General features: G+C 31.4%; 4 protein-coding genes across 4 annotated transcripts; 1 reads left to right on the top strand and 3 right to left on the bottom strand.

The window, feature by feature from the left end:
• Positions 1-292: 292 nt before the first annotated feature.
• On the bottom strand, positions 293-4,733 carry LOC137822826 (protein NETWORKED 2A-like). Its single transcript, XM_068627828.1, has 3 exons — positions 4,362-4,733; positions 2,100-3,868; positions 293-1,572 (listed from the first exon to the last, which is right to left on the bottom strand). The coding sequence occupies exons 1-3, from the start codon at positions 4,453-4,455 to the stop codon at positions 400-402; spliced, it is 3,036 nt and encodes a 1,011-aa protein (XP_068483929.1). The 5' UTR covers positions 4,456-4,733; the 3' UTR covers positions 293-399.
• A 2,996-nt stretch (positions 4,734-7,729) lies between these two features.
• Positions 7,730-11,271, top strand: LOC137820273 (argininosuccinate lyase, chloroplastic-like). The gene is made up of 6 exons (XM_068624257.1): positions 7,730-8,190; positions 8,261-8,641; positions 9,238-9,386; positions 9,513-9,804; positions 9,949-10,113; positions 10,710-11,271. The coding sequence occupies exons 1-6, from the start codon at positions 7,879-7,881 to the stop codon at positions 10,956-10,958; spliced, it is 1,548 nt and encodes a 515-aa protein (XP_068480358.1). The 5' UTR covers positions 7,730-7,878; the 3' UTR covers positions 10,959-11,271.
• A 311-nt stretch (positions 11,272-11,582) lies between these two features.
• Positions 11,583-16,475, bottom strand: LOC137820272 (kinesin-like protein KIN-4C). Its single transcript, XM_068624256.1, has 12 exons — positions 16,221-16,475; positions 15,754-15,864; positions 15,544-15,660; positions 15,361-15,441; positions 15,078-15,149; positions 14,890-14,983; positions 14,767-14,798; positions 14,104-14,177; positions 13,164-13,226; positions 12,913-13,057; positions 12,348-12,773; positions 11,583-12,248 (listed from the first exon to the last, which is right to left on the bottom strand). The coding sequence occupies exons 1-12, from the start codon at positions 16,344-16,346 to the stop codon at positions 11,946-11,948; spliced, it is 1,644 nt and encodes a 547-aa protein (XP_068480357.1). The 5' UTR covers positions 16,347-16,475; the 3' UTR covers positions 11,583-11,945.
• Positions 16,476-20,402: 3,927 nt separating this feature from the next.
• Positions 20,403-21,360, bottom strand: LOC137821251 (DNA-directed RNA polymerase subunit 10-like protein). Its single transcript, XM_068625754.1, has 4 exons — positions 21,213-21,360; positions 21,011-21,069; positions 20,752-20,846; positions 20,403-20,656 (listed from the first exon to the last, which is right to left on the bottom strand). Exons 1-4 carry the CDS (start codon positions 21,246-21,248, stop codon positions 20,631-20,633), a joined length of 216 nt encoding a protein of 71 aa, XP_068481855.1. The 5' UTR covers positions 21,249-21,360; the 3' UTR covers positions 20,403-20,630.
• Positions 21,361-27,707: the final 6,347 nt, after the last annotated feature.

The following is a 27,707-nucleotide window of genomic DNA, read 5'->3' on the forward strand; positions in this document are numbered from 1 at the left end:
TGTTATAATTTTTAGTCGATAGTACATTTTAAAAGTGTTCTGTATTTGAAACTTAATTTTGTGTTTTGGGTTGCAGTACCCACCAAGTCCTATAGGTTGCCTCGAACTTTGACTTTTGCTACATTTGTATCAGCTCTCATGCATGGGAAGGGTTCCTAGTTTTTTTTCTTTTTTCCCCTTTTTTGCAACTGATGCCTTGTGCAGTACCTGTATTTCATTAATAATTTTTGTCTTTGCTGACCAAAAAAGATACCAAAGGTATATATCTCAAAATGTTTTCAAAAACTAATCGTAAAAGGAAAACATAAAAATCATGATGAGATAGTAACTATACAGAAAATGGAGTTCCCCAAATAATTGAATACAAGATGATGAAAGTTGGTATATTCAAAGGCATCATCAGTTGCAACTTGCAAGATCACTGTATTGTCTCTGCTCTGTTGGACTCTCACATGCATTGACCGGTTGCCTTTGTTTCTTTATTTTGACACCAAACAGAAAAGACTTCAAGGGTATTCTAGGACGATTTGTGGATTGTTTTGTAATTTGGTCGTGATTGTTAACCCCCATTTCTTGACTCAGTTCTTGTAGCATCTTCTCAACTTCACCTTTCAATCCCTTCACAAAAACGACACCTGCATGCAATTGACTACAAACCTTGTTGTTCTCCTGCTTCATGTTGAGAACCTCACCTTGAAACTTTGCAGCCTGATACCCACTTAGGTCTGCCATATTTGATTCACAGTTTGGATTGGCTGCTCTTGCTATTTCATCTTGGAAGGTGCACAACGATGGGTGCCTACTTTGTAACTCTTCATGCAACATTTCATTGTGTTCCAGCCATAGTAGTAACTCAGTTCTTATCTCTCTCAGGTGTTTAATAATTGGTTTTATTTCAGATTGTATAATATTTGAGTTCTCTTGGGATATATTAATTTCCCTTATGTGTTTAAGATCACATTTTAAGTCCTGTATGGAATTTTGGAACTTCTGTGTCTGGTGCACTGAGGTGCTGAACATCAACCAGAACTCCAAGTTCTCCTCCAGCAATCTATCAATGGCTGAACGAAATTTCTTCTCCAAGATTGAAAGTGAATGCCTCCTGTTATGCTGGCTTGATGTCACCTTCACTAGTATGCCAATCCTTGTTTTTTTATCAATATATTGTTGGTGTTGATCTGCATCAGAAGTACTAACTGCACCTGCACCTGCATCTGTGTTTGAAGATGGATGTTCAGTGTCCTCTGTGTCTGTTTCATGAGGGGCACTTCCAAGAAGTGCTTCTTGTGACGTGTAGTTATAATCTGGGAGAGTGGTGCGAGGACTTTCTTCAGAATTACTAACTGCACCTGCACCTGCACCTGCATCTGTGTTTGAAGATGGATGTTCAGTGTCCTCTGTGTCTGTTTCATGAGGTGCACTTCCAATAAGTGCTTCTTGTGACGTGTAGTTATAATCTGGGAGAGTGGTGCGAGGACTTTCTTCAGAATTTGTTTCAGAGCAGGTCAGCTTCTGCTGTAAAATGTTTATCTCTTTTTCCTTAGTTTCAACAGTGTCCTTCAATTCCCTTACCTGCAAGTATAGATATACACATCCTCAGGATTGCAGGAAATGCTTAGTCTAATATACAACTTCAGAAAGTAAAATTTCGACACTGACCATTGCACCTATTATTTTAACTTGGCATTAAACAATTTCAGAGTAATTATAATTAGTTTATGACTAAAATTCTGATATGAAAATTAAGTGAAAACTTTTTTTTGTTCATTTACTTGTACAGGATTAGGGCCATTTGGCAAATGCTAACAATTATTCTTTGGAAGGACATTTGCTGTTACAAATTCAAAAAGGAAAAAAAATATTAAGGGAAAGGTAAAGCTTTTAGAATCCTAATGTTTTAAATGTTGCACTTCTCATATTATATATATATATATATATATATATATATATATAAAGAGTCTTTAAGCTACTTGTAAGTGAGAGACACGTAAAATTGCACAAAGTTCAACCAGACTTTTGTTTCTGAAATTACATTGCTCATGTAAGTTATTCTATATGATAATGAAGTAGATAGATAGATAGACAGACTGGTTGACTACCTGAAGTGACAACTCGAAAATGCTGTCCCGATTTTTCTTCTCCACATCATTGAGTTTGCCCTTTACATCCTCGTAGTTCTTTAAAACTGAATTGAATTCCGACAAAATCTTTTCTCTGTCATCTAATCCACTTGCAAACATCTGACTCCAGTTAGCTTGATCTTTCTCACCAGTCGCCTGATCAAGTGATTCGGTGTCAAGATTACTCTTTGGCTCAGACAAATCATCATTATTCAGAGGAATTAACTCTGGATTGTCTCCAGTCATTAAATCAATACTTTTCTTCAAATTGTACTTGTTATCTTCATTTCTAACATCACCAAGATTCACACTATAATCTTCATTTTCCTCCTCTGTTGTCTTAAGATCCTTCATGGTTTCTGTGTCATCACCTGGTTTTTCAGACTCCTCTTTTAGTTCATCATCTGGTGCACTTCTGTTTTTGTGAAGTTGCAAGTTCTCTCCCTCCTCATCTGGCTCCACATCATTTATTTTTCCTGAAAGATATTCAAGATCAAAACTGGCCTTAGTAAAGAGTGTTTGGAGACTGTTGTCTCGCCTTTTGACTCTTTGATTGAGAATTTTAACTATCCTCAACTTTTCTTCAACTTCTTCGAGCTTCTTTTTGGTTTCTTGTGAATTTTCTATCAGCTTTTCTTTGTCCTCTTCCAAGCTGAGTATAATTTTGTTAACTTCATCTGCTTCTGATCTCAGTCTCTTAACTAAGCCAGTCTGAGAAGAGACTGCAGTTTCCAGTGTAACAACCTTATTTACAAGCTCATCAATCTTCTCAGTCATTTCTGCCAAAGTGAGAGAATTACCTGAAGCTAAATCAAGCTGTTCAATGATTGTGTCTTGCAACAGCTCAACTTCACACTCATGCATTTCTTTTTCCAAGCTAGACACCTCTTCTTCTTCCATGCTTTTTGGTTCTGCTCCCTGGTCTCCTTGACTTGTATGTTTAGAATCGAACCAATCTCTGAGGATTTTAAGCTTGCCTTGATCTTCCTTAACCATTTGATACGATTCTTCAGCCTCTTCAGATGATTGTGCCTTTACCTCTTGCAACTTAGCCAGGGTTTCCTTGCATGAATTTAGAGCAGTTGCTTCCATCAAAGCTCGTGCATCATTATCTTCTATGATATTATTAATGCCAAACTCATCTTCCAAGCTGCAAACGCTTTTCTGCATTTCTGTAATCTTGTCTTCAATTTCCCAATACTTTTCATAGGAATGCTCATGCAAGCTCCTTACAAATTCTTTCTCAGTCTGTAGTGACAAAATTTCTTTCTGAAGCTTGTCAACTTCTGCTAGTGCTTCAGCCTTTCTCAGACCTGAACTAGGACTAATGGGAGGAGATTTTGCAGAACTGACAATCCTCCTAGCTGGACCTTTCGGAGAAAAAAGCATGGATCGGCTTCTAAAATGCTTTGGGATATTTGGAGCCTTAGGAATGCCTTCTTTTCGTGTTTGATTGTTGGGGTCTTGAGATGATGACTTTGTTCCAGGGAAACTTTCTTCACCATCATCCTCATCTATTCTATAATGTACTTGTTGTGGGAAAACACTGGCAATAGTGCGGTTGGCACTTTGGAGTTCCTTTGATATATGATCATATCTCTCTGCCAATGCTCTATATGCTCGAAACACTTCTTCTACATAACCTATCAGCTGTGGCCTTTTCCTGTAGTACATTTCTGCCCTTTGGGAAAATGACTCTCCTTCATTATGAATGATCTTGAGGGTTTCAGCCACCACATCCTCCATATCTGTTCAATTTTTCCAACCCAGATTCATTATTTTACAAAGTAATGGCATAAGAAAATTGGGTTGGAGTTGTGAGAATTATGAGATTATCGTCTTTATTTTTCTGCTTCTTGTTCTTCATGCCATCAATGCATATATGTATCGGGCCATTGTAGTGTTATCTTTTGTTTCACATTACAATCATTTTGCTTTATTTTTCTAAGCTTCTTCTGTAATGGTGAACATGTAAAAAGGGGGCAAGTGTTTATATGTGGAAGGAAATGCATCATGTTTAAGCAAGCAGACAACCTTGCCATATTAGGACAAATCAAGAAATCTGCATCATTTCTAAATGATGAAGGGTTTGTGAAATCCAGAGAAATGAAAATGTGAATATTACAACATTGCTACTTTGTTGAACAAAAAGATAACATGTTTTGATAGAATTAATGATAGATAACTGAAAACTAAGAGAGAGAAAGCATGAAGCTATGTAATACTAACAGAGATACATACCTTGGAGGCTTTGTTCCAGCCATTTGGATTGTTTTGTCCTGATGTGGCTTGCCCACCACCATGAATATGCATTGGTTGCGGCCCTCTGCAACATTTTTATTTTGTGTTACAATCAAACACATTTAACCCATTGAGGTCACACCTTGGTGATGAAGATAAATGAAACCAATAAGGTGGTACATAGATTAGCAAACTAAGGAACACGAAATGTCTGATTTGAATAACTGCAATTTTATTAATGATGTTGTTGGTGGTTGAAGAAATTTAGGTAAGAGAGAAAGAAGACATGAAGAGGAGGATACTTCTCCACAATTATTGGTGTCTAATGTATTGGATCCTTTGAAGAGCAAAATGTTTGGAGGGCTTTGTTATAATATTTTCCCCTCTCACGGTGCCTTTAAGTGGTACTTAATCTCTCATGAAGCAAAATATAATTTTTAAAATTAAAAAATATAATTTCAAAAGGAGTTATAATTTATTTTCCATGACATTTCATCCTTTAGCTTTCTTAATAAAGATTTTTTTATCAAAAAATAAAAATCTAACTAGCAACATTTAATAAATTATTTTCTCTTAGATACATTTTTTTCCTTTACTAATAAATAGACCAATGATATGCTGGTGAATAATAATTATATAAAGGCACTTAATTTTTTTTAAAGAAATAAAAAAAAAAGTCTAAACATAAATAATGGAAAACAGTTTAAGTATTTGATTCAAACTTTTGTAAAATATTAAAATAAAAAGTCAGTAAAAATCACGTTATTTTACTGAAAGAATGGAGAATACCATACGAAAATCAACCTACTTATTTAACATACGAGTAAAATAGTGAAAAAAATAATTGATAAATTGATAAAACATCTTGTCTATAAAGATAGGATAAAAACATATTTATCCTATGAGTTTTAAACAAAATATATAACGAAGAGGAATATAGTTCCTAATAGAGAGCCTAAAATAAGGTATAATAAATACATAATATGATAATAACATAAAAATTAGACCAAATAATTAGAGTAAATTATTTTCATAGTTGAAAAATACGAAAGAAAATATATTGATTTCATGTGATGATTGAAATGAATATCAATTTTAACATATTTTGTATGCTTGTGAAAAATTAAGTTGTTGTCACTCATGCAACTATGTTAGTTGAATAGTTATTAGAATGATGACAAGATATTTAACTTAGTGATAAACAATATATTGTTTATTTATCTTCCAAGATATAAGAGAGTCTCTTAATAAAATACAAAAATATATAGTAAACTTATGATCAATAAGTCCACTAACATAATTAATATTAGAATAAACACACAACTCTAAGGAAAAATAATGAAAGAAAGTGAATACCCTCAAAGATATCTAAAAATGTGGAGAACAACTTTCCAATGCAAAGTAATTGAAGAAATAATAAATTGACTCACAACATGCATAACATAAGCAATATTACAACATGTAATGTTGAGATATACTAAATTGCTAATAATAGTACAATAATATAGAATGAACAAATAAATGACACTATTATATTTTGTCTTTAATTAAATAAGAGTGTCAATATATACGGTATAAGAAAGAGTTTGTACTAGAATAGTGACAATATACTTAGATTGAGATAGAAGATAAAATTTAAAAGAATATATAACAAAATTATCGAAAATAGTTGAATCCTTCATTTCAAATTATTTTGTCAAGTGCAATCTTAACTCTATAATCTCATACACATAATATCTAACTATTATCACGCCATCAACATATAAAAAAAGAATGACCATGTGAAATAAAACTAAACAAAATCCAAAAAATGCAATAAAACTTCTTAAACCAAAAATTTATAGATATTGTATGAGAACACAAGAATATCCTTTAACTTACCCACCTCATTTCGATTGTGAGAAACACCAAAAGATAATGATAAAAAAAATCAAATAACCTATAAATTACTAGCTAAAAAGCTCATTGAAGAAACTTGTATGTTAAAAGTTAAAAGCCCATAAACTACTTTAGTATTAAAATCTATTTGTACATATTTTTTAAAATTATATATATATATATGCCTTTTAATATTTGATAAACTATTTACTTATTTTTTTTCAAAAGTTTTAAAATATCTGTATAATATTTCATAGCTTATAAAGCATTACTATTCTATTTCTAAACCTTTTTTATTTTATTTTCCATGTTCTATAAACTATTTTTATACCTTTTATACTGTTGAAAACATTTTTTATACTTTTTTTTCTCAAAATATGTGTACACCTTCTCGTATAGTTTTAAACTAGTTGTATACTTTTTTTTACTAGATTTAAACTATTTTATGTTTTTTCTATACTTTTCAAACTAGTTGTACGTATACTTCATATTTTTTAATTCGAATTTTTTTAAATTTTGTTTGTTTTTTTTCATATTTCTAAACTATTTAAACTTTTATAACTTTCTAAATTAATTTTATGCTTTTTCATTTTTAAACTTTTATAGCTTTTCATATTTTGCAAATCTTTTAATACCTTTCCATATTTTTTAATCTACTTTTTACTACACCTTCTTCCTTTTTTAAAACACTTTTTGTATACCTTGTTAAATATTACATTTTTTAAATACAGATAATAGGCTAGTTATTGGAAATTGAATAGTGGTTTAACTATAACATATCTTATACAAGGATTTATAAGCATAGAATATGTCCTCAGATCCTAAATCATACCAGTCAAATATTATTTATATTGTTTTTTGTTAAGTTTTAAAAGGTTGAAGTGTAAATAAAAATGTATTAAAGTATGACTCTTATCAAATGCTTGTAAGAAATAAATTGTTTTACTTGTTAGCTTAACTTAAATTAGGTTTAATAAAGAATGTCACTAATAAAATGAATAATTAAAAACACATACATGTCACATTATTATTATTATCTATGTCATCTCTAACAATATTTAAAATTTTGGAGAACTCAAAATTTAAAATAGAATTTTAGAAAATCAAAATATAATTTAATATATATATATATATTTAAATAAATTAAAGAGAAATTTTTGAAGGAGTAAGACCACTTTTACCCATTAAAAGATCTGTGATTGTATTTAGTTAACATGTTAACAAGTGTCTCACTATAACACCAACAAACTTATATGTATTATATTAATATCAATTATTTTTCTACAGTTATATTTAAAATGAAAATTGACCATATATTATTATATAAAAGAATATAATAAATTAATATATTATTAATATTTTCTCTACGACCATATTTATTTAATGGTACAATGAATTAATATAATTAAAACGGAAATAAAATTATAGCTTTCATTTTCTGACGAGTTTAAAGTTTGATTATAATAATTATTCTTCTTTTTTTGAGGAATAATAAAAAATAATTAGAAGTGTGAAGTGCTTTTTTGTTGGGAGTAATAAAGTAATATGAAAAAGAGGTAAAGAAATATATTGAAGGCACACCGCAGAGTGGGAGAGGAGTGTGTTACAGTTGCAAAACCCTGAAATCTGAAGTTCAGCAATGGTTTTCACAGCTACGCTGTATTCAAGCTTCACTTCAGCACCCTCTTCCTCCTCTCGATACGCGCTCTCTGCAACTCAATCCTACTGCGCATTTCCGCCACGCAGAATCGCCACGCCGAGAATGGGACCGTCTCCGGCCAAGGCCCAGGCCCAGGCCCAGGCCAAGGAGGCCAAGCTCTGGGGAGGGAGGTTCAAGGAGGGCGTAACAGACGCCGTGGAGAGGTTCACGGAGTCGATCTCCTTCGACAAGCAGCTCTACAAGCAAGACATAAAGGGGAGCAGAGCGCATGCGTCAATGCTCGCTCACCAGGTCAGTTACAAAATAAGCGATCACTCTTCCAATTCAACGTTCAACAAAACACTCACTGTTCTTTGTTTAGGGTTTGATAAGCGAGAGCGACAGAGACTCCATTATTGAAGGTTTGGAGGAAATAGAGAGGCGCATTGAGAATGGAGAGTTCAATTGGAGAGCTGACAGAGAGGACGTGCACATGAACATCGAGGCTGCGCTCACCGACATCATTGGTGAGCCTGCGAAGAAGCTCCACACCGCTCGGAGTAGAAACGATCAGGTTTTGACTGACTTTCGCCTCTGGTGCCGCGACGCCATCGACGGGATCCTCGTGAGCATGAAGCAGCTTCAGGTGTCATTGCTGACCCTGGCTTTGACGAACGAGGGTCTCATTGTTCCTGGTTACACTCACTTGCAGCGCGCGCAGCCCGTTTTGCTGCAGCATCTTCTCTTGGCTTATGTTGAGGAGGTTTGATCGTAGTTTAGGCCTTGTTTGTTTACTGCTTTGGAAAAGTGGGTTTCTATTCTCTTATATTTGTTTGTCCACTGAGCATATTTGAACATTTGAAGGTGTTTGTATCCTGAGCACTTAGGATTAGATTAAATAGAGGAAGAAGAGGATGGGAAAAATCTCCTGGCTGTTTCTGTTTTTTTATATTTAGTACGTGTTTGTTTCAGAAATGATTTTTATGACTTGATAGATTTTAGATGAGAAATTGATGTTGAGTAGTGTGGAGTTTCTTTAGAAAACAGTGTTGTTGATCCAATGTATGTGTTTCGCCAACTTTAAAATATCTCGTGTTAATAATAGGAGAGGAGAGGGATTTTAACAAATGAATGGTGTTGTTATATTTATGTCAGCACTGTCTATGTGAAGTGTTTTGTTCTTTGTTTTTTTAAAATTGGATTACCAGCCATCAGGCTTTTATTTTCTGGTTAAACTCTGCTGGAAAATGTGTTTAACATTGTAATTGTTGAAAATGTATGTTCTATCAAATTTATTCAATTAATTAAGGAGGTGATCTATATTTGGATATAGTTTTAGAACTATTATTTATTTTGCAGATTGAGCGTGATGCTGGGCGTTTGGTAGATTGTAGAGCTAGGATGAACTTCTGCCCCTTAGGGGCTTGTGCCTTGGCTGGTACAGGTCTTCCCATAGACCGATTCATGACTTCAGAAGCTTTAGGATTTACAGCTCCTTTAAGGAACAGGTATTTCACTTCATTTTATTTTTTGTGAAGTCAATCTATGTAATTAACCTACCATCTGATTGGTGTCAAGTTTTATATACATCTCTTTACGTGCTATGCTAACTGATTTTGTATTATGTTAAATAGTATAGATGCAGTTTCGGACCGAGATTTTGTACTGGAGTTTCTTTCTGCTAATGCCATCACAGCTGTGCATCTTTCTCGGCTTGGTGAGGAGTGGGTACTGTGGGCTTCGGAGGAATTTGGATTTATCACACCAAGCGACTCTGTTTCAACTGGAAGTAGTATTATGCCTCAGAAAAAGAATCCAGATCCAATGGAACTTGTTCGCGGGAAGTCTGCCAGAGTCATAGGGGACCTGGTTACTCTTCTCACATTGTGCAAAGGTCTTCCTCATGCTTACAACCGTGATTTGCAGGTAGCTAAAATGTAAAAACAAAGTGTAGTGTAACTTTTCTTGAATTGCATGTTTTCTTTCATGGTGTGTTCCTCAGTTCATTTGTTTTATTTCTGCATTGTTTTGTCTGAGATACACTAAAAAAAAGTTCCTTTGTGGAAGTAGGAAGACAAAGAACCAGTATTTGACAGCGTTAAAACTATATTGGGGATGCTTGAGGTATCAGCAGAATTTGCTCTCAATATTACCTTCAACCGGGAAAGAATACAAAAGGCATTACCTGCTGGTCATCTTGATGCAACCACACTTGCCGATTATCTTGTTAATAAGGTCAGTCCCATTTATTGGTTTGCCTTATCTGAGTTAACTATCTGTCTGCTATAAAAAATGTGACTGAAAACAAGATAATCCATCTGGTGCAATATATATATATATATATATATATATATATATATATATATATATATATTAAAACCAATGTGCATGTCACTGTCCAAGTTTGGGTTTGAACTCATCTCTATTCCCCCATCCTAAGGTCCTGTGCTTCAACAGAAAACAGAATCAAGCACACTCCCCCATCCCCATCCCCAAAATCCAATTGAATGAAGGAAATAAATGTTTACAAATTTTACATCTTATCATGTTTCAAATACTAATTTAATAAACTACTTTGTGAAATGCTTCTCATGTCTTTATTACATGCTCCCCTGTTAGCAGTCTATACAGTTTTCAGAATTAGATGTCTAAACAACGAGGGCTATTTTTGTGTGTATGTCTCTATATATTCTGTTGCAAGTCATCGTGCATCTGTACCATGGCTGCTTGCTTTAATGTTCAACTTCAAATTTTTAAATGAAGACTTATCTTATCTCCTCTATTTGTTATGCAAGCCTCATTCTTTATTTTTCTTTCACATTACATTTCAGGGTGTGCCATTCAGAACATCTCATGATATCGCTGGAAAATCTGTTGCTTTATGTACATCGAAGAACTGCCAACTGCTGGATTTAAGTCTTGATGAGCTAAGAAGTATAAATCCAGTCTTTGAAGAGGACGTGTATGATTTTCTTGGAGTAGAAAATGCGATCCAGAAATTTGTCTCTTACGGCTCCACCGGGTCAGCATGTGTTGCCAGCCAAATTGACTATTGGATGAAAAAACTTGAAATGAAGTGAAGACTATCCTGATTGTCATGAAATTCTCATCTTGTCATGGAAAGCCAATCCCGAAAACTTGGAGTAATTACGGATGCCAAAGATCCTGCAACGCGTAATTCTGGAATCCGCCAAGATGATACTTTTGAGTATTTTGAATTGTGTTGGTGTTATATGCAAATTAGTCAGGGTTTCTGAATAGGTAGAAAACGCCACCCACACATCTTGCAGTTTACATTACCACATGTTCGACTGTAATTTCAGCGTGATAAATGGTGTGGCTTTTAATTTAATGAAATAAAATCATCTTTAGCCACCAGACGGCTAACGTTTATTTATGTGTTAGTATTTTCTTACTTTATATTTTTACCATATTTTATGAATTTTTAGAATTTAGCAATTAATATTATAAAAAAATTGATCATTATCATCATATTAAAATTATTTGCTTGAACAGACGGCTAACCTTCAGTATGTTTTATAATTAAAGTTAAATAATCTCATAATTTTTAATTTTAGTTTATTTTGCAATTATTTGTGTCCAAACAATGTATATTTTCATATTTTGTCTTTACTTCTTGTTTCACTACTTTTTTCCTCTATTTCCCTTCTCAAGTGAAACAAATTAATAATAATACAAACAGATTAACATACGAACCAAAACAAAAATATATTTCATGTAAAATGATTAAGCCTATAAAAAAAGATGTATACAAGTTAATTAAGAAATCAGGGAGCACTTGGTTAGTAAACCAAATTAGGTACTTCCGACACTCACGCTTTCACACGATAGAAAAACAAACAATGAATGTTGTAAAGGGAAAACCTTAAAAAGGCGACCAACACTAATTGACTCCTTCAATTTTAATTTCGGTGAGATCTTTTACGAAACCACGTTATGGAGTTAATGAGATCCAAATTAAAGAACCTAACCGCACTCGTCAATTCAGCATTGGCAAGATTTTTCACAACGCTCTGGAAGAACAAATGAAAGTATACTTGCAGCTGCTAGTAGCTTTCTTTCCCGACAACAGATTTGGCTTGTCGGGGTGGATTTCTTAAACGTCGAACTCCAACTGCATCAGTAATGGATGTGGCCAATTCATTTGACAGGCCAGAATTATTGTCTTTAACTGGTTTTGCCATCTTTTCAAACCTTGTTGGATCATTTTCCCGAGTTTCAATTTTGTATGTTTCAGTACTGCTGCTATTTTCTGGAGAGGAAGATATTTGGTCCTTGGTGACTAGCTGAATTACTGGTTTTCGCGCTTTCTTTTTCTTTCCTTGCTGCTTCTGATTGTCCAATCCCACCTGCAATCATATTGTCCAATGGCTTAGTAAGCTAGTCGGAAATCTAAGGAAGGTCATCAAATTAGGTAATAAATGCAAAGAGCTTTAGATGTAGAGTACCATGGAGTTCTGAATGTCACGTAATGGCTTCTTTGTGGGCACCGGGTTATCCTGGCAACTAGCAGGTTTCAGAACAAGTGCACTCTGGAGTAGTTTAGCACATTCAGAAGCAATCATACTTCCATCTTCGTCCACAGAACATTCTGTGTTATTCGATTTTAGCGGTTCCTTTCCAGCTAATTGGTTTGATTCCCTATTTGTGCACTTAAAACGTGTGCAGCCACAAGATGCTCCACAGCTCCCACCGCCGGATCGGCATTTACATTTATTAGTCTTGCACAACGACTTCTTACTGCATGAGCAACAGAGCCCCCCAGCTGTTCTCTCCGTCTTAACACTATTTTCACTTGCACTGCTCATTTCAGGTGTATCCATTTTTTTCTTGTCATTAGTCTCTTCAGAGAGATGAGACAGAACCAGGTCCCCCTGATTAGATGTCGAGAGTGTAAGAAATTAACAGTGTATTTAATAATCTTTTAATAGAAATGTCCATACTAAATTGTTTGTTGTAACTTTGCATCGTGTTATTCCTAGTACAGTTATAATTTGATGTCGATGACTCAACCTGTTTCTTATCCTTGACATCAAGCTTTTCCTTCCGCGATTGTAATTCTCTAAGAAGACAATCAAGGCTGTTCATTTGCTCTTTCAGATCTTGGATGTCATGAACTTTCTCCAGGCTGTCACACTCTTCCTCCTGTAACTGAGACCTTGAAGTAACAAAAATTTGAAACAAAATATTAAATTAGTAAGGGGACTATATTGTAGAATTCAAGTCTTCAACGCTGCAAAAGAAAATTGAGTAACGGTTTTCACCCTAATTTTTCCTGCCTAAGCATCTCAATTTCTTCCCTCAGCTGTACAATTTCTCCAGCCATCCTGACAATGTCAAATTGTTAGAGTAGGAGCTCTTTATATGCATTTCACAAAAATTATACTGACATGAATACTCTTCCAAGCAAACTATGGTGCAACATAACCAAATTATACAATTTTGTTAACATCAATCCGAAATCCTTATATTTTGAATGCTCTTGAACAAAAAAGCTATTCAGTTCTATACTGTTCATGCAGACATGAAAAAACACCCAGTAAATACTAGCATACTCCGAAAAATGAGACATGAAAAAGATTGTTTTACAAATCATATAATCAGAAAACTAGTTCATTATTATATGGCTGACTCAAAAATAGGTAGTAGCAGCATAGAATTAGGAATATTTATTATGGATGTTCCTCCTCAAACCTGAACTCACAAGGATTCGATGTTAGAAAAATGAACTAGATGGATACAATGTTTATCCCTAACTTATTTAGACATTTCAAACCAAAAAATATGCTAACATTAGAGTCATATCATACTAAAGGAATGTAAAATCCGAAACACTTGTGCTAGCTTCCATATAGTTAAATAAGTTTTTTCACTACTCAACTTCTGGAAGCTACTGTTGCTCACAGTTGTTGTTGTCATGTAAACATTGCTACCATATATATAGAAAAAGAAACATACATAAACATACATGAATTATAGAAAAAGAAACATACATAAATACACACCATTACACTAGCTTTCAAAAAGTATTTAGTAATCAATTGTCAGGTTAGAAGTACATTTCATCCTTACTAAATTTAAATAAATACAAGTGAGAAAAGTTAATAAAATATGAAATGAGCAACAGAGTTGAACAGTTGAAAGACCTGCGAAAAAGGGCATAAGCAAAAAAACAAGAGAAGAGAGAAATGACACAGGACTTACTTTTCCATTTTGGATTCATATTGTGAACATAACTTGTGTAACTTAGTTGTGATATCAAGTTCTTCTTCGGCATCCTGCACCAGCCACATTTTGATGATATTTTAGTATGTTGGGCTAACTAATAAATTAGACCACTGCTACTAAACAGTAATCAAACCCATTCAATATACATTTTCAAAGGAAGAAACCACTGATTAAGTTCAAACAATAAAAAATAATATTCTGCAGTAGAGCATAAATGGTAACTTAAAGCATCAAATCTATACAACAAATACGAAGGAGATAGAGGATGGACAAAATATTACTGGATAAAATCAACAAAACGGGTCACGAACCTTAATAATGGAGCAAATAAAGACATTATAATAAAGGATCTATTGTGAGCAAGATTCAGCCTAGGGAAATGTGTAGGAGGAAGTAAAATGTATTATATATGAACCATATAGCACTCAGTCAAATATATCATAGATAAGGACCCATAAACAAGTTTCAGGAAAACTAATAAAGTGCCTGCTGTAAGGATCTATGAGAAAGATTCAGCCAAAGTTGTAAGGAAATAAGTAGGGGTTGGTAACACATGTCATCACTCAGCAAAACTTATGAACCATACAGCCCTCATCAATAGCACCTATGAACTGGAATTTTCAATTGATTTAAAATTACCTGAATTTGTTCACCATTTCTACTTCTAGCACCTACATGAAAACCGGCAATAAAAGAGGGTATAAATGCGATGGGGCCAACACAAATAAAGTAAAAACGAAACAGGTATTCAGGTCTTCTAACCAGTTGATCTATGTGAAATAGCTTTTCGAGTTGCTATCATGTGTTTTAGAACTTTAGTAGCAGCAGAAGCTTCCTCTGTCTTCCGCTGTAATACCTGATAAAAAAAATGGAGAGAAGAGTGGTTACCGTAGCAGCGACCAAAACAAATAAAAGGACATAAAAGCAGTGAGGATAATACAAGAACCAACCATTTTAAGCCTCTCATTTGAATCCAGAAAACTTTGGATCTTGATTTCATTCCTCCTTCCGTCTTTCTTAAGCTAAGACAAAAATATTTCGTAAGATAAAAATGCTAACGGGAACGAAAATACTAAATACAACAGCTAGATCTGTGAACAATTGATATGTCAGCAAATATATACCCCATAAGTCAATTAAAAGAAAAAAAAACACCTATTTTTTTATCAATGAAATCGTAAATCATTCGAAATTTTGGACGCAAGAGAATGTAACTAAGTTCTGAATAGATACCTGAAGAATCTCTTTTTCAAGTAGAGCCTTGCATAATCTAAATTGCACAGACTCTAACTTTATCTTACATTGCAGTTGAACCTGTACGTAGACACAAGTTGATTTTATATGCAAAGCAAAGAGCGACGGATAAGAACTAAAGCAACAGTTCATAAAAGAACTCATCCACAAAAGAAATGACACCTTTTGAGCCTTCAAGCCTTGAATCTCAAATTGCAACTGCTTGGTTGATTCGTCGACCTTTTTCTTTTGAGTTGAAAACTGGGACCGAGTACCTAGTTTCATCTTCAATTCAGTAACCTGAAACAGCAGGATATTGAAACAAACCACAAATCACAGCCACACCAACAAAAACAATTCCATTCCACCACACACAAACAAATAAAAACTTACCTGATCTTCTAGCAAGTTCAACTTCTGAAGATACTCTTTCTTAAGCTTTTCAACTCCATTCTTCGACGAATCACTCCCCAGTTTTTGATGCCTTAGTTCAGCAATCTCAATCTGCAAACAACACAGCACGCGAATAAGCAACAGTAACTTCCTCTCAACATCATAACAGGCAGCAGTAATAGCTTGTCAGATTCATTAAAATCTTCTCAGATCAACAATATAATCTGTACAAAAGTTGTCAAAAATCAATTGAACAATTAACTTCCTAAAACTCGAAATATTTCAACATTAGGAACACGCTTTCCATTCCAGCGATAGATTATTACATTTCAAAATTGAAAACCATAAACCTATTCCGATACAAACGCAAACACTGATGCTAAACTCAATCAACTTAGTAAGAACAAACATCTGATAACTCAGATCCTATAACAAGCAATTTTATCGGTACTAACGAGACGACGAACCTGATATGCTTCATTTTGTGCCTCGAGGTTACGAATCCTCTCCTCGTAGATTTGCTTTTCGTTCGGCTCAGAAGATGAGGCATGGACTGGACTCGTTTGATTGGATCGGCGACTTGTCTTCTTCATTATACTCTTTCGAAGTCGAAGGAAGTAATCTCGGAAAAGAGAAGAAAGGAAGAGCGAAAATGGAATGGCCACTGCCCAAATTGAAGCTCAAACTTCTCTTATGGTTGAAACTACACATCTGCGACTACTAAAATTATAACGTTAACCTTGTCAAGTAAACAACCAATCGTCATGTGCCACGTAAACAAAACAATTGAAGATTTGCGGAGGGAAACCAAACCTGCTTGATTCAAATTTTCTTTGTCAAAAATTTGTGGTATTATTATTATTATCATCATTATTATTAATTATAACACTGTTTAAGATTAAATATTATTATTAATAATAATATGCAGCAACTAAAATAAGTTATTTCAAATTCTAATATATATATCAAATTAACTAATTTACCAAATTAAAGTATTATAATAAAAGATTTTGAGCATAATAGTTTAAAAATTATATATATATATATATATATGGGAGTTTGGTAAATATGAGAGTATATAAGGATGGTAAGAATATGTATATATTTGTTTTATTATGTTTCTACATTTGTTCTTATAGTCATTTCAGTATTTGTTTTTACTTTGTATACTATTCTCTTACTTATTACAATACTTAATACTTGTTACCCATGATATTCATATCAATTTAAATTACTAAAATATTTTGATGGATAACCTATACAATTTATATTTTTTTTTTCACTTTTTGTGGTTTTATTCAAATGATGTATTGTACACTTCAGAAAGCACGTAGATAATCCTCATTAAATCAACTAGTTCCATAAATTTACAATACACGATAAAAAATTTATCTCATTTTTTTATTTGATATCATATTTTTTTATAAAAAAATATTTAATTAATAATTAATATTGTGGATATGAGTAAATCCATTGAGAATGAGGATTAACAAAAATGTGTATACCTATTAAATATGGAGAAAGGCAAGATGATAAATTTTTACTTAAGAAATAAAAATGGTGATAGAAAAATCCGCAAAGATCTTGTTGTTATTTCTAAGCCACTATTTGCATCCATACAAGTATTGTTCACTTAGATGAATTTGCAGATAAGTATGTTGTTAGTACCCAATGATGTGAATGTATTTGTGAAGACAAAAAGGTGGATAAAGTATGAAACTCCTTCCTCCTCGCACGTACATGAAGAAACGAGGAAAGAAAACTAGTTAAAAGATTGAGTATACATATATAAAAATCAATTTCTATATAGATATATGACAAAATAATCGATTATCACTTTTATATAATTGATTATGTAATATTTTTTAAATAAATAATTATTTATAAATATATAAACTAAATTGTTTATATTATTAATTTAGAATATTATTATATAATATAATTGATTTTATATATATATATATATATATATATATATAATTTAATATAATGGACTATATTATATAAGCAATTATATAATATTATATAATAAAAATAAAATAATATTAAAAATAAAAATATTAAATATCAACTCCTAAATCTAATTCTAACCCTAACTCTAATTATAGTTTTAATCCATACTTTTAATCTCAATCCTAAACTAACCCTAATCATACTTTTAATATCTATTTTAATTCTAATCCTAACTCTAATTCTAAATCATAATCTCAATTTTTAACCCGAACTCTAACATTAATATTAAACCTAAACTTAACCATAATTTTAACTCTAATCCAAAATTCACAAGTAATTTTTTTTTTTTATTATTTTTAATTTTTTTAAAATATAAAATAAATTTGTAATTTTACTTTTTTATCAATTAAAAAAATAAAATTTTATTTACATATATCATAATACTCACAAATCTTACTTCTCACATTATTTAACAAACAACTTCACTTCCTCCTCAAATTCATTATCTTAAATTCACTAACAAAACATAAATAATGTGAATGAAAAGCTGAGCTATTTGATCAAACGACTGAGAATTATATAAAAAGTTTGCAAGTAATTTAATTAATATAATAGAACATTTTTATATTAATATACTTAGATAATATTTTGCTGTAAAACTAATTTTAAAAAATACATGTTAGAGTTAAAATAAAATTTATACTAAAATAAAATTTATGATAAAATTCTAATAAACAAAAAATTGCATTTCAATATAAAAACATATTAAAATAAATTATTTTTAAAATATTAAAATTTTGAAATAAGTAATTTTATATTATAATAATATAAAAAAATATATATTAATAAATTAATTTATTGCATCTTATATTATTTATTATTTTAATTCTTTTTTGTATTATACCAGTGGGAAAAAAGACACTTTATTCCTCTATGTTCAAAAAATAAATAAAATTAACGATAATAGTTACATAAAAAAATAATGATTATTTATAGTACACTGTGTATTAAGAAAAGTGTAAATAATTTATAATGTCTTGTATCGATAAAATGTATTTGCAATTAGTTCTTATAAAAGTTTATTCTTTTTTCTTAATTTTAAAATACAATTGATACTGAAATAAAAATATAAAATGTTTACATCAAAATTCAAAAATCCCTTTTATATATACACACAATATTTGGTTTAAATTTTTTTTTTTCACTTTCCACCTTCATAACAATAATTAAGAGATGTGGTGTTTTATAAGTCCTCCTCTTCTTTAAATAAAAGCTTTAATGTTAAGTATCACTATGCCACTTAAGATCTCAGCTAGGCTGACACCTCAAGTAACAACAATCATTTACCATCACATGAAAAAAAAATACAAAAATACGGAGGGACTAGACCAAAACCCATATGTTAACAAAAACGATACATAGGTAGACTATACCTATTCATAAAGAATTCTAAGAACAGACAAGGTGGAAGCCTATTATACCAAAGGAAAGGTTCTCTATGAAAAAATCATAAATTAGCCAATTTATCAGCACACGTATTTCCTTCACGAAAAATATGAGTAACTGTAAACCTAATTTTCCCACAGTAATTAAGACAAGCATTCCATCGATTACGAAGCATCCAAGGAACATTTGTCCTAGCAGTAAACACAGCACAAACCAAAGCAGTAAGCCCCATCTTTTGAGTTTCCTCCATAGCATGTATAACCCCATAAAACTCAGCAACCAAAGCAGTCTGAACTTCAAGAAACGCAGAAAAAGCTCCAATAAATTCCCCCATACTCCCACGAAAAATACCTCCGCAAGTAGCAAGACCAGGATATCCCCTAGCAGCCCCATCAGTGTTAATTTTTACCCAGCCTGGTGAAGGAAACTCCCATCTAACAGGACGTAGAACTTTACCAGTACGAGTGTTAATACCAAAAAACTTTAGCACATTGAAATCAAACATATCATTCTTCATTGAAGCTTTAGACGAATTACCCACTAGACAAGTTAAGTCTTTAATAACCAAAATAGCCCTAGAAACCTCAATCTTATCCTGAAAACGAGCATAATTCCTCATACGCCATATCATCCAAATAGAAAAAGTTATCACAACTAGCTTAGTTATAAGTCCTCTTTTATTTCGATACTTTTTTACTATTTTTGTTATATATATATATATAAATTTCAATCTTAATATTTTATTTTATTAAAAAATCATTTTAATGGGTTAGACAACAATAATCATTTCTGAAAAGAAATAAATGCATACCCTAATAACAGTAATGAGGAAATACTAGAATGAGTTTACCAAAATAGTTTTTGCTGTTGAAACCAAAGAAAATTGTCTTAAATTTCTAAATTAAAAAGACCAATCATCCTATAGGACTGGATATAGTAGATATTTAAGAATAGAAGACTAGAACAACATCCTCTTTCTTAATTCGCATTCTCTGGTTGACTGAAATTGTGTTAAACACTTCATAACAGTGAATTTTTAATGTCCCAACCAAAAAGTATAAAACTGCTAGCTTGTGTTCACCACATTTTATGGTAGATGCTGCTTGAGCTGTTCAAAGCCAATCTGATCAAATCTCTTTTCATAAACTCATCCCCAAATAAATTCTATACGCATTGTATATACAGGTTAAATTGCAACAAGCAATGTAAATCAAATAGCAAAGTTCCTAAAAACAAATTTAGAACATGCATTGGCATCAATTTCGACATTCTTCAAAAATTTGGTCTGTCATAACAATATATAAGAAATTCACATAAACTGGGTCTTGCCATAGCCGGTCTTAAGAACAGATAACAAACATACTTGACCTGAAAACATGACCTGCTTGTAGCAAAACAATTAACTAAAACAAAAAACTATAAAACTGATACATGTTCACGGGGCACGGAATACACAGAACCATGTCATTTGTCATTCCTTAACTGGGATCGGACTTGTCCAGAGCTGCAACCAAATGTATATAGTTCAGTTCAGCAAAGAGCAAATAACAGTAGAAAATGAAGACACAGAAAAAATAAAATAGAGGGAACAGAAATTACCGTTGTAATTGAGTAGCTTCTCAATGAGATCAACATGGGTCATGAGCATGCGCCTACAACAATATCGAACCAGTCCCAATGCATCCAAAGCATCTCTGCAATCCATCATTACGTTAAATATTAATACATACACATATAAAAACTAGCGGAAATCAAGAACATACGCAATAGTAAAATGTATAATCATCACTGCAGAATAAGAATTTTGGATTAATCTTAAAAAAGAATATGAATAAAAGAGAGGAGATAGGGCACAAACCCTTCACTGTAATCTGCCTGCAGAAGGTCCAAATAGGTGTCCCATTTGTTTCCAATGACCTAAATCGGAGAAAGGGAACGAGATTGAGGGTTAGAAAACAAAACCCTAAACCCTAAAAGCGTAAAAAGGCCCAACTTGTTTAACTAATTTTGATTGAGCACGAGAACATTGGAATGAAAAGAGGAAGAAAGATAATTAATACCTTTCCACAGGTGAAGCAACGAACGGGGATGATCATCTTCCTCAGATCCTGTATCGATGCTCACACTCCACGCCCTTCTTTTCTCTTTGTATTGTTTTTCACAAACGAAAAGATTTTGAAGGTTTTGTAATTTTCGTACGAAAACAACACAGGGGACTTTTATGCTTTCATAAGTAAATGGGCTGTTCCATAATTCCAGCCCATGTTTATTTGGGCTCCTGTATTCAACGACTTGTGGATTTTCGTTCTGCACCCTATGATTTTTAAATGCACCTACATAATTTTTAAATTACCAATTTATCAAAGTATCTTAAGAGTTATCCTTGGAACATGATTTCCGTAACAAAATTTCCAAACCAGAATTTTCAGATTAGAATTTTTAAAATAAATTTTATAAAACATATTAAAATCCCTTTCAGAAACACATTACATAGGTTTCGGAACAATTTCTTTTAATAAAATTTCCAGTTTTTGGAACGAGTTTTGGAGAGTGAACTTTTTTTATGAAAGGAGTTATCTCTTCTTCTTTTTCTTCCAAAAAGTGCACTAAGAATTAGTGAAAATTATATTTTAGGAATTATTTAAATTTTATTAATTCTGATAGTAAAATAATAATGAATGGCAATTCTAAGGAATAATTTAATTATTTATTATTTATCCGGACACCAGAGGTACTATTATAAATATATTATACGTTTAAATTAAATTAAATAATAGTGCATATATATATATATATATATATATATATATATATATAAATTGTAAGATTATACGTTTGTGTAAAAAAAATATTATTTAATTTTCTGTATATTTTATTTAATTAAATAATATAAAATTATCATTATAAATAAATAAAAATAAAAAAATATTTAAATATAATTACATTATTACTCGTTTTATTTATTTTATTAAGAATGATACAATTATTTTAAAATTAAAATGGTATTCGTTAATGAAATAAAAAATTAATAATTACATTAATAAAATAATTATATTATTATTTTATTGAAGTGGATTTTGTATTCTCGTTAACAAATCAAAATCTAAATTACTATAATATATGAATTATATTATTTATATTTTTATAATTTAAATATTTAAATAATTGTTTGTTCTCATTAATAAATTAAAATCTGAACTACTATAATTTAAAATTTAAATATTTAAATGAATTTTCTATTCTCATTAATAAATCATAATTTTAATTACTATAATATTTCAATTGAGTTTTATTATTTATATTTTTAGAATTTAAATATTTAAATAGATTTTCTTAACAAATCATGTTGGTTATTAGTTCTGATTTTATTACCCTTAAACTATTTTACCGTTATATTGCATTAATGATCATTTTATAGTAATTATAATTTTATTATATATATGATTGAGTAAATCAAAATGAATAAGATCAGTTTTGCAATTTTGTCTGCATTAGCTGCTAATACAACTTATGCGCAACGAGTAGCGCATCGTGATCAGAAGAAAGAACAAGAAAGACAATAAGGCTTTGTATCTCATCCATCAAGGGATGAATGACGAGACGTTTGAGTAGATAAAAGGAGCAACAATGGTTAGTGAGACTTGGACAATTTTGTCAACCAATTATAAAGGTGATGATACAATTTTGTCAACCAATTATAAAGGTGATGATAAGATCAAAAGGGTGCGTCTTCAAACCCTAAAACGCCAATATGAACGGTTGAAGATGGAAACCACAAATACTATTGATGTCTATATAAATAAAGTTCTTGTCTTGACAAATCAGATGAAGACCAATGGTGAAACACATTCGGAGCAGGCAAAGGTGGAGAAGATTTTGATATCTTTAAATCCCAGATTTTAAACATGTTGTTGCCGCAATTGAAGAGGCCAATGATATTTAAATAATGACAGTAAGGTTATTGTCTGGTTCTCTATGAGCGCATGAACATGAGCAGCAGATGAATGACAATAAGATTGAAAAACCAATTGAACAGGCTTTAGAAGTACAAGCCTCAATTGGTAGCTCCTATCATAAACATGTTAGCTATTTCAGCAAAGGTCGTGGTGGCCAGAATCAAGGAGGCGCTTAGCATGGGGAACGTGGTCGCGGAGGACGAGAAGACATTTATAATAAATCAAATGTTGAGTGTTATAATTGCCATAAATGTGACCATTATGCAAATGAGTGCATATCAAAAGGTGATAATCATGTTTCCAATTGTACTCAAAAAGATAGTAATCACGAACAAGATGAAGAGGATCATGAAGTATTAATGACAACTACATCAAATGAAACTTCAAACAACCAGACTTTGTATTTGGATACAGGTTGCACGAATCATATGTGTGGTCAGAAGGAGCTGTTAGCAGATTTGGATGACTCATTTCGCACAAAATTGAAATTCGGTGATGGCAGGTTTGTTCCGATGATTGGAAAATGACGACTTCTTATTACATCGAAGAATTGTGATCACAGGTACATCTATGATGTTTTCTCTATAACTGACATGAAAAGTAATATGTTGAATGTGTGGCAACTGGCCAAAAAGGATTACGTGATGCACATAGTTGAAAATAAATTCTCAATTTTTGATAAAAAAGGTAATATGATTCTTAAAACCTTTTTATCTAAAAACCGCATGCATGTTTCCAGTAGATGCTCATATGGGTGATTTCAAGTGCTTGAATGCAATAGTGAATAATGAATTGTGGTTATGACATTTACGCTTTGGGCACTTAAATTTTTAGAGTTTGGAAAATATTTCCAAAAGAAATTTAGTGAATGGTTTACCCCATATTCATCACCGTGATCAATTGTGTGAGGCTTGCATTTTTTGAAAGAATCACAAGATACCATTTGTTAAGGAGCCTTAGCGTGCAAAATTTCCTTTGGGAGCTTGTTCATACAGATGTTTGTGGCCCGATAAACATATCATCAGTTGGAGGTAATAAATATTTTTTAATCTTTAATGATGATTTTTCAAGGAAAATCTGTATTTATCTATTGAAAAGCAAGGATGAGGTATTCCACTACTTTAAAATATTTAAAGCATTTGTTGAAAGAGAAAGTGGCAGACAAATTAAGATGGTGCGTAGTGACGGAGGGGGTGAGTACAAGTCTAATGAGTTTAAGAGGCACTATGAAGAACTTGGGTTGCAGCATAACATAACATGTCCCTACACACCTCAACACAACAGAGTTGCTAAGAGAAAGAATAGAACAATCATGGACATGGCGAGGAACATGCTTGAAACGAAAGGTATGCCAAATTATTTTTGGGTTGAGGTCGTAACATGTGCGGTATATTTGATAAACAAATCACACCCACTCGGAGTGTTCCTAACACAACTCCGATTGAGGCATGGAGTGGATTCAAACCCAATGTGCAACACTTGAAGGTATTTGGATCAATTACTTATACTCATGTTCCCAATACAGCAAGATCGAAGTTGGATGATAAGGCAATGAAGACCATTTTCATTGGATATAAGCATGGGGATACAAACTGTACAATCCAATGACAAAGAAGGTGATTGTTAGTCGTGATGTTACATTTGGCAAAGATGAGGAATGGCAATGGAATGCAACAGTAGAAATGGATTCAAAAAAATGATATATTTACGTTTTGAACGATGATGTGGAAGATGGAGCAGTTCAACCTGAAGTTGTAATTTAACCTGAAGTTGTAATTCAACCTGAAGTTGCAACTCCAATTGCAACTATGATGAGCGACCAAGAAGGCAGTAGCGACAACCTGTACATCTTCAAGATTGCAAAGTAAATCTTGATGATGAAGTTGATGACAATGGAGATTTGGTTCACTTTGCAGAATTAGAGTCTATGAGACTTGTCGATGCCATTCAAAACCCGAAATAGCAAAAGGCTATGAATGAAGAATTGATGGCGATTGAGAAAAACAATATCATGACTCAAATTGGGAAGGGTTTCTTCCAAATCAGAATTAAGGGATGATGTTGGTTATTAATTCAAATTTTATTATTATTAATTCTGATTTTATTACCCTTAGACTATTTTACGGCGGTTATATTGCATTAATGATCAGTTATTCCTATTTTATAGTTTCTTGTAATTTTATTATATATATGATTGAGTAAATATCAAAATGAATAAGATCAATTTTGCAATTTTGTGCAATTACGTTCAATCAGTTGCTACAACTTTTTGTCTTATCTTATTTCCTTCAATTAGTTCCTACAAATCAAAATCTAAATTACTATAGTATATCAATTGAATTTATGAATAATATAATATAAATAAAATCACTGAAATAATAGCCTATAATTTCAAAAAATATATTTATTAATTCTGATTAATAAGAAATAAGCATTCTTTTAACATTTCTAAAAATAAATATAAATAAAATATTAAATTAGAACAAAAACAAAAACATCTAAAATAACAAAGGAAAAATCATAAAAAAAATAGAAAATCTGTAAAAAAAATGAACATAACCAATTATGTTTTGTCTTGAAAAAAACATCATAATCAATTACCCACTATTTTTAGGGGCCTACTTGACTATGTTTTCTCTTAAAAAACAAATCTAATCGATTATGTAGAATATCTAAATAGCATAGTCGATTACCCTCCTCAAAATAAATGGTAATCAATTATGGTGTATGCTTAATCGATTATCAACTGTTTTTTATGACATAATCAATTAAGTTTTATGTGTTTTTTCATGCATAACCGATTAGACACTGAAAAATCTTAAAAATATCTAACTTGAGCGTGAATGAGTGTATTTATTAATGTATTTATGATATTAATCTAGTAGTCAATGCATTCAACACACCTCAGTCAACAAGATCCTCGGGGAAATAAGGAATTTTTTTCATACATGAATAAAAAAGGTTTGTAGCTATGCATTACAATGGCATTGGCATTACCTCGGAGTGAGTGATTAATTCACAAAAAGAAATGCATATAATGAAAGGGCACCTAAGTAAAAACAATGATTTTTTTCCCACTTTATTCATGTTTCTCCACAATGATACAAGACAAAGAAAATGAGGTATCTTTCTCTTTTCACACTCTCTCACTCTTAAACATCATCTAATACAAACAGGGAAAGGATAAAAGTTTATTTTGCGATGCGCCTGAAAGAGTACAGAATGCACATCTTTATAAATAAATTAAAATTAGTTTGTATTTTATTTTTAATTAAAATATGAAATATAATTAAAGAATATTATATGTTTGAGTGTCTTTGAGAAAAAAATAGTTGTAAACTTGATTTTGAAATAAAGTTGTGTATATTTAAATTTTTTGAAAGCAAGTTAATAATAAAATTCAATATATTTTTTTATCAAGTTTCAACTCAAAAATCAAGTTTAGATTAAAAATTATTTTCTAAAAATTAACCAAATATGTGAATATTTGTCTAGAATTATATTACTCATTATGTTAAAATTTCAGACTACCAACGGGAGTTAATATATGTGTGAAAGTAAATATGTTATTGAGGTATCAAAGTGGACTTGTTTAATAAATCTCTGTTGTAGCAATCTAACTCATATTTTAAACTGAGTAGTGATTTTTAGGTCTAGTTTTATTCAGACCAACATACTATTTTGGTCTATATTTTAAAAGAAACCAAATACTTTAAACCTTAAAAACATTAAGTAAAAGTATGTGCTTTTAAATTTAAGTTACATTAACAAAATTATTTTCAATAAATAGTACTATTTTTAACTTTTTAAAGTATGATTATTATTTTACCAGACAGATTGATCCATACGTTTATGAATAACTATACCGATTAAGGTAAAAAAAAATTCAATTTAGATTAAAAAAAATTAACCCAGTCTAAATTAATTTTCAGATCGATCTGTTAAATAGTTATCGACAACCAAATACTAAAATTATTTTTAAAAGTTATATAATTTAATTTAGACTACAAAATTTGTTGTGACAAAATTCATTTTACAAATTCATCCATAATCCTTGCTAACTAAATATTAAGATTATTTTTAGTTTAAAACCTACAAATAAGCTAATAATTTAAAAAAAAAATGTTGTGTTTTAACTTGATAGATATTTAACCATCAACGAATAAAATAAATATATGATTGATATCCCTTATGTAAATTACACGCAGGGTCTTTATTTATAGATAGAATATAATAACAAAATCAATAACATAATAATTGAATAATATAAACTATGAGGTTAAGTCCGTTACATTCAACCGTATATATGTATATAAGATTTAACTATAATTAGTATGACCTTAAGTGTGTGTTTGCTTTTGGAGTGATACTTTAGCCACAAATGGATTTGAGGTGTCACCACTTTGCTTTAAGTGACGCATGAGAGAGAAAGTGAGTGGAAAGGGAAAGTTTTGTGAGTTTTTGTGCCTCTCATTAGTGAATCTCATTGGTAAAGGAAAAGTTGAAGGGGAGAAGAGAAAGCAATAAACTTCCACAACTTACATTTTTACCCTCAATATATAATAAAAAATAATTAAAATCATTTAATTTTTTTTAATT

The sequence above is a fragment of the Phaseolus vulgaris genome, chromosome 9 (assembly GCF_000499845.2).
Source record: "Phaseolus vulgaris cultivar G19833 chromosome 9, P. vulgaris v2.0, whole genome shotgun sequence".
NCBI classification, from domain to species: Eukaryota; Viridiplantae; Streptophyta; class Magnoliopsida; order Fabales; family Fabaceae; genus Phaseolus; species Phaseolus vulgaris.

Bases quoted from the DNA above. Each gene is read 5' to 3' on its own strand.
- LOC137822826 (XM_068627828.1), bottom strand. From the start codon at position 4,455: ATGTTGCAGAGGGCCGCAACCAATGCATATTCATGGTGGTGGGCAAGC. The intron at 3,869-4,361 runs GTATGTATCTCT...AAAATTGAACAG, and splicing joins GCTGGAACAAAGCCTCCAAG to ATATGGAGGATGTGGTGGCT. The intron at 1,573-2,099 runs GTAGTCAACCAG...CTATACTTGCAG, and splicing joins TTTTCGAGTTGTCACTTCAG to GTAAGGGAATTGAAGGACAC.
- LOC137820273 (XM_068624257.1), top strand. From the start codon at position 7,879: ATGGTTTTCACAGCTACGCTGTATTCAAGCTTCACTTCAGCACCCTCT. The intron at 9,387-9,512 runs GTATTTCACTTC...TATGTTAAATAG, and splicing joins ACAGCTCCTTTAAGGAACAG to TATAGATGCAGTTTCGGACC. The intron at 9,805-9,948 runs GTAGCTAAAATG...TTGTGGAAGTAG, and splicing joins CTTACAACCGTGATTTGCAG to GAAGACAAAGAACCAGTATT.
- LOC137820272 (XM_068624256.1), bottom strand. From the start codon at position 16,346: ATGAAGAAGACAAGTCGCCGATCCAATCAAACGAGTCCAGTCCATGCC. The intron at 14,984-15,077 runs GTTGGTTCTTGT...TTTTTTTATCAG, and splicing joins CAAATGAGAGGCTTAAAATG to GTATTACAGCGGAAGACAGA. The intron at 12,249-12,347 runs GTACTCTACATC...ATATGATTGCAG, and splicing joins GTGACATTCAGAACTCCATG to GTGGGATTGGACAATCAGAA.
- LOC137821251 (XM_068625754.1), bottom strand. From the start codon at position 21,248: ATGATCATCCCCGTTCGTTGCTTCACCTGTGGAAAG. The intron at 21,070-21,212 runs GTATTAATTATC...TCTCCGATTTAG, and splicing joins GTTGCTTCACCTGTGGAAAG to GTCATTGGAAACAAATGGGA. The intron at 20,847-21,010 runs GTTTGTGCCCTA...GATGGATTGCAG, and splicing joins CAGGCAGATTACAGTGAAGG to AGATGCTTTGGATGCATTGG.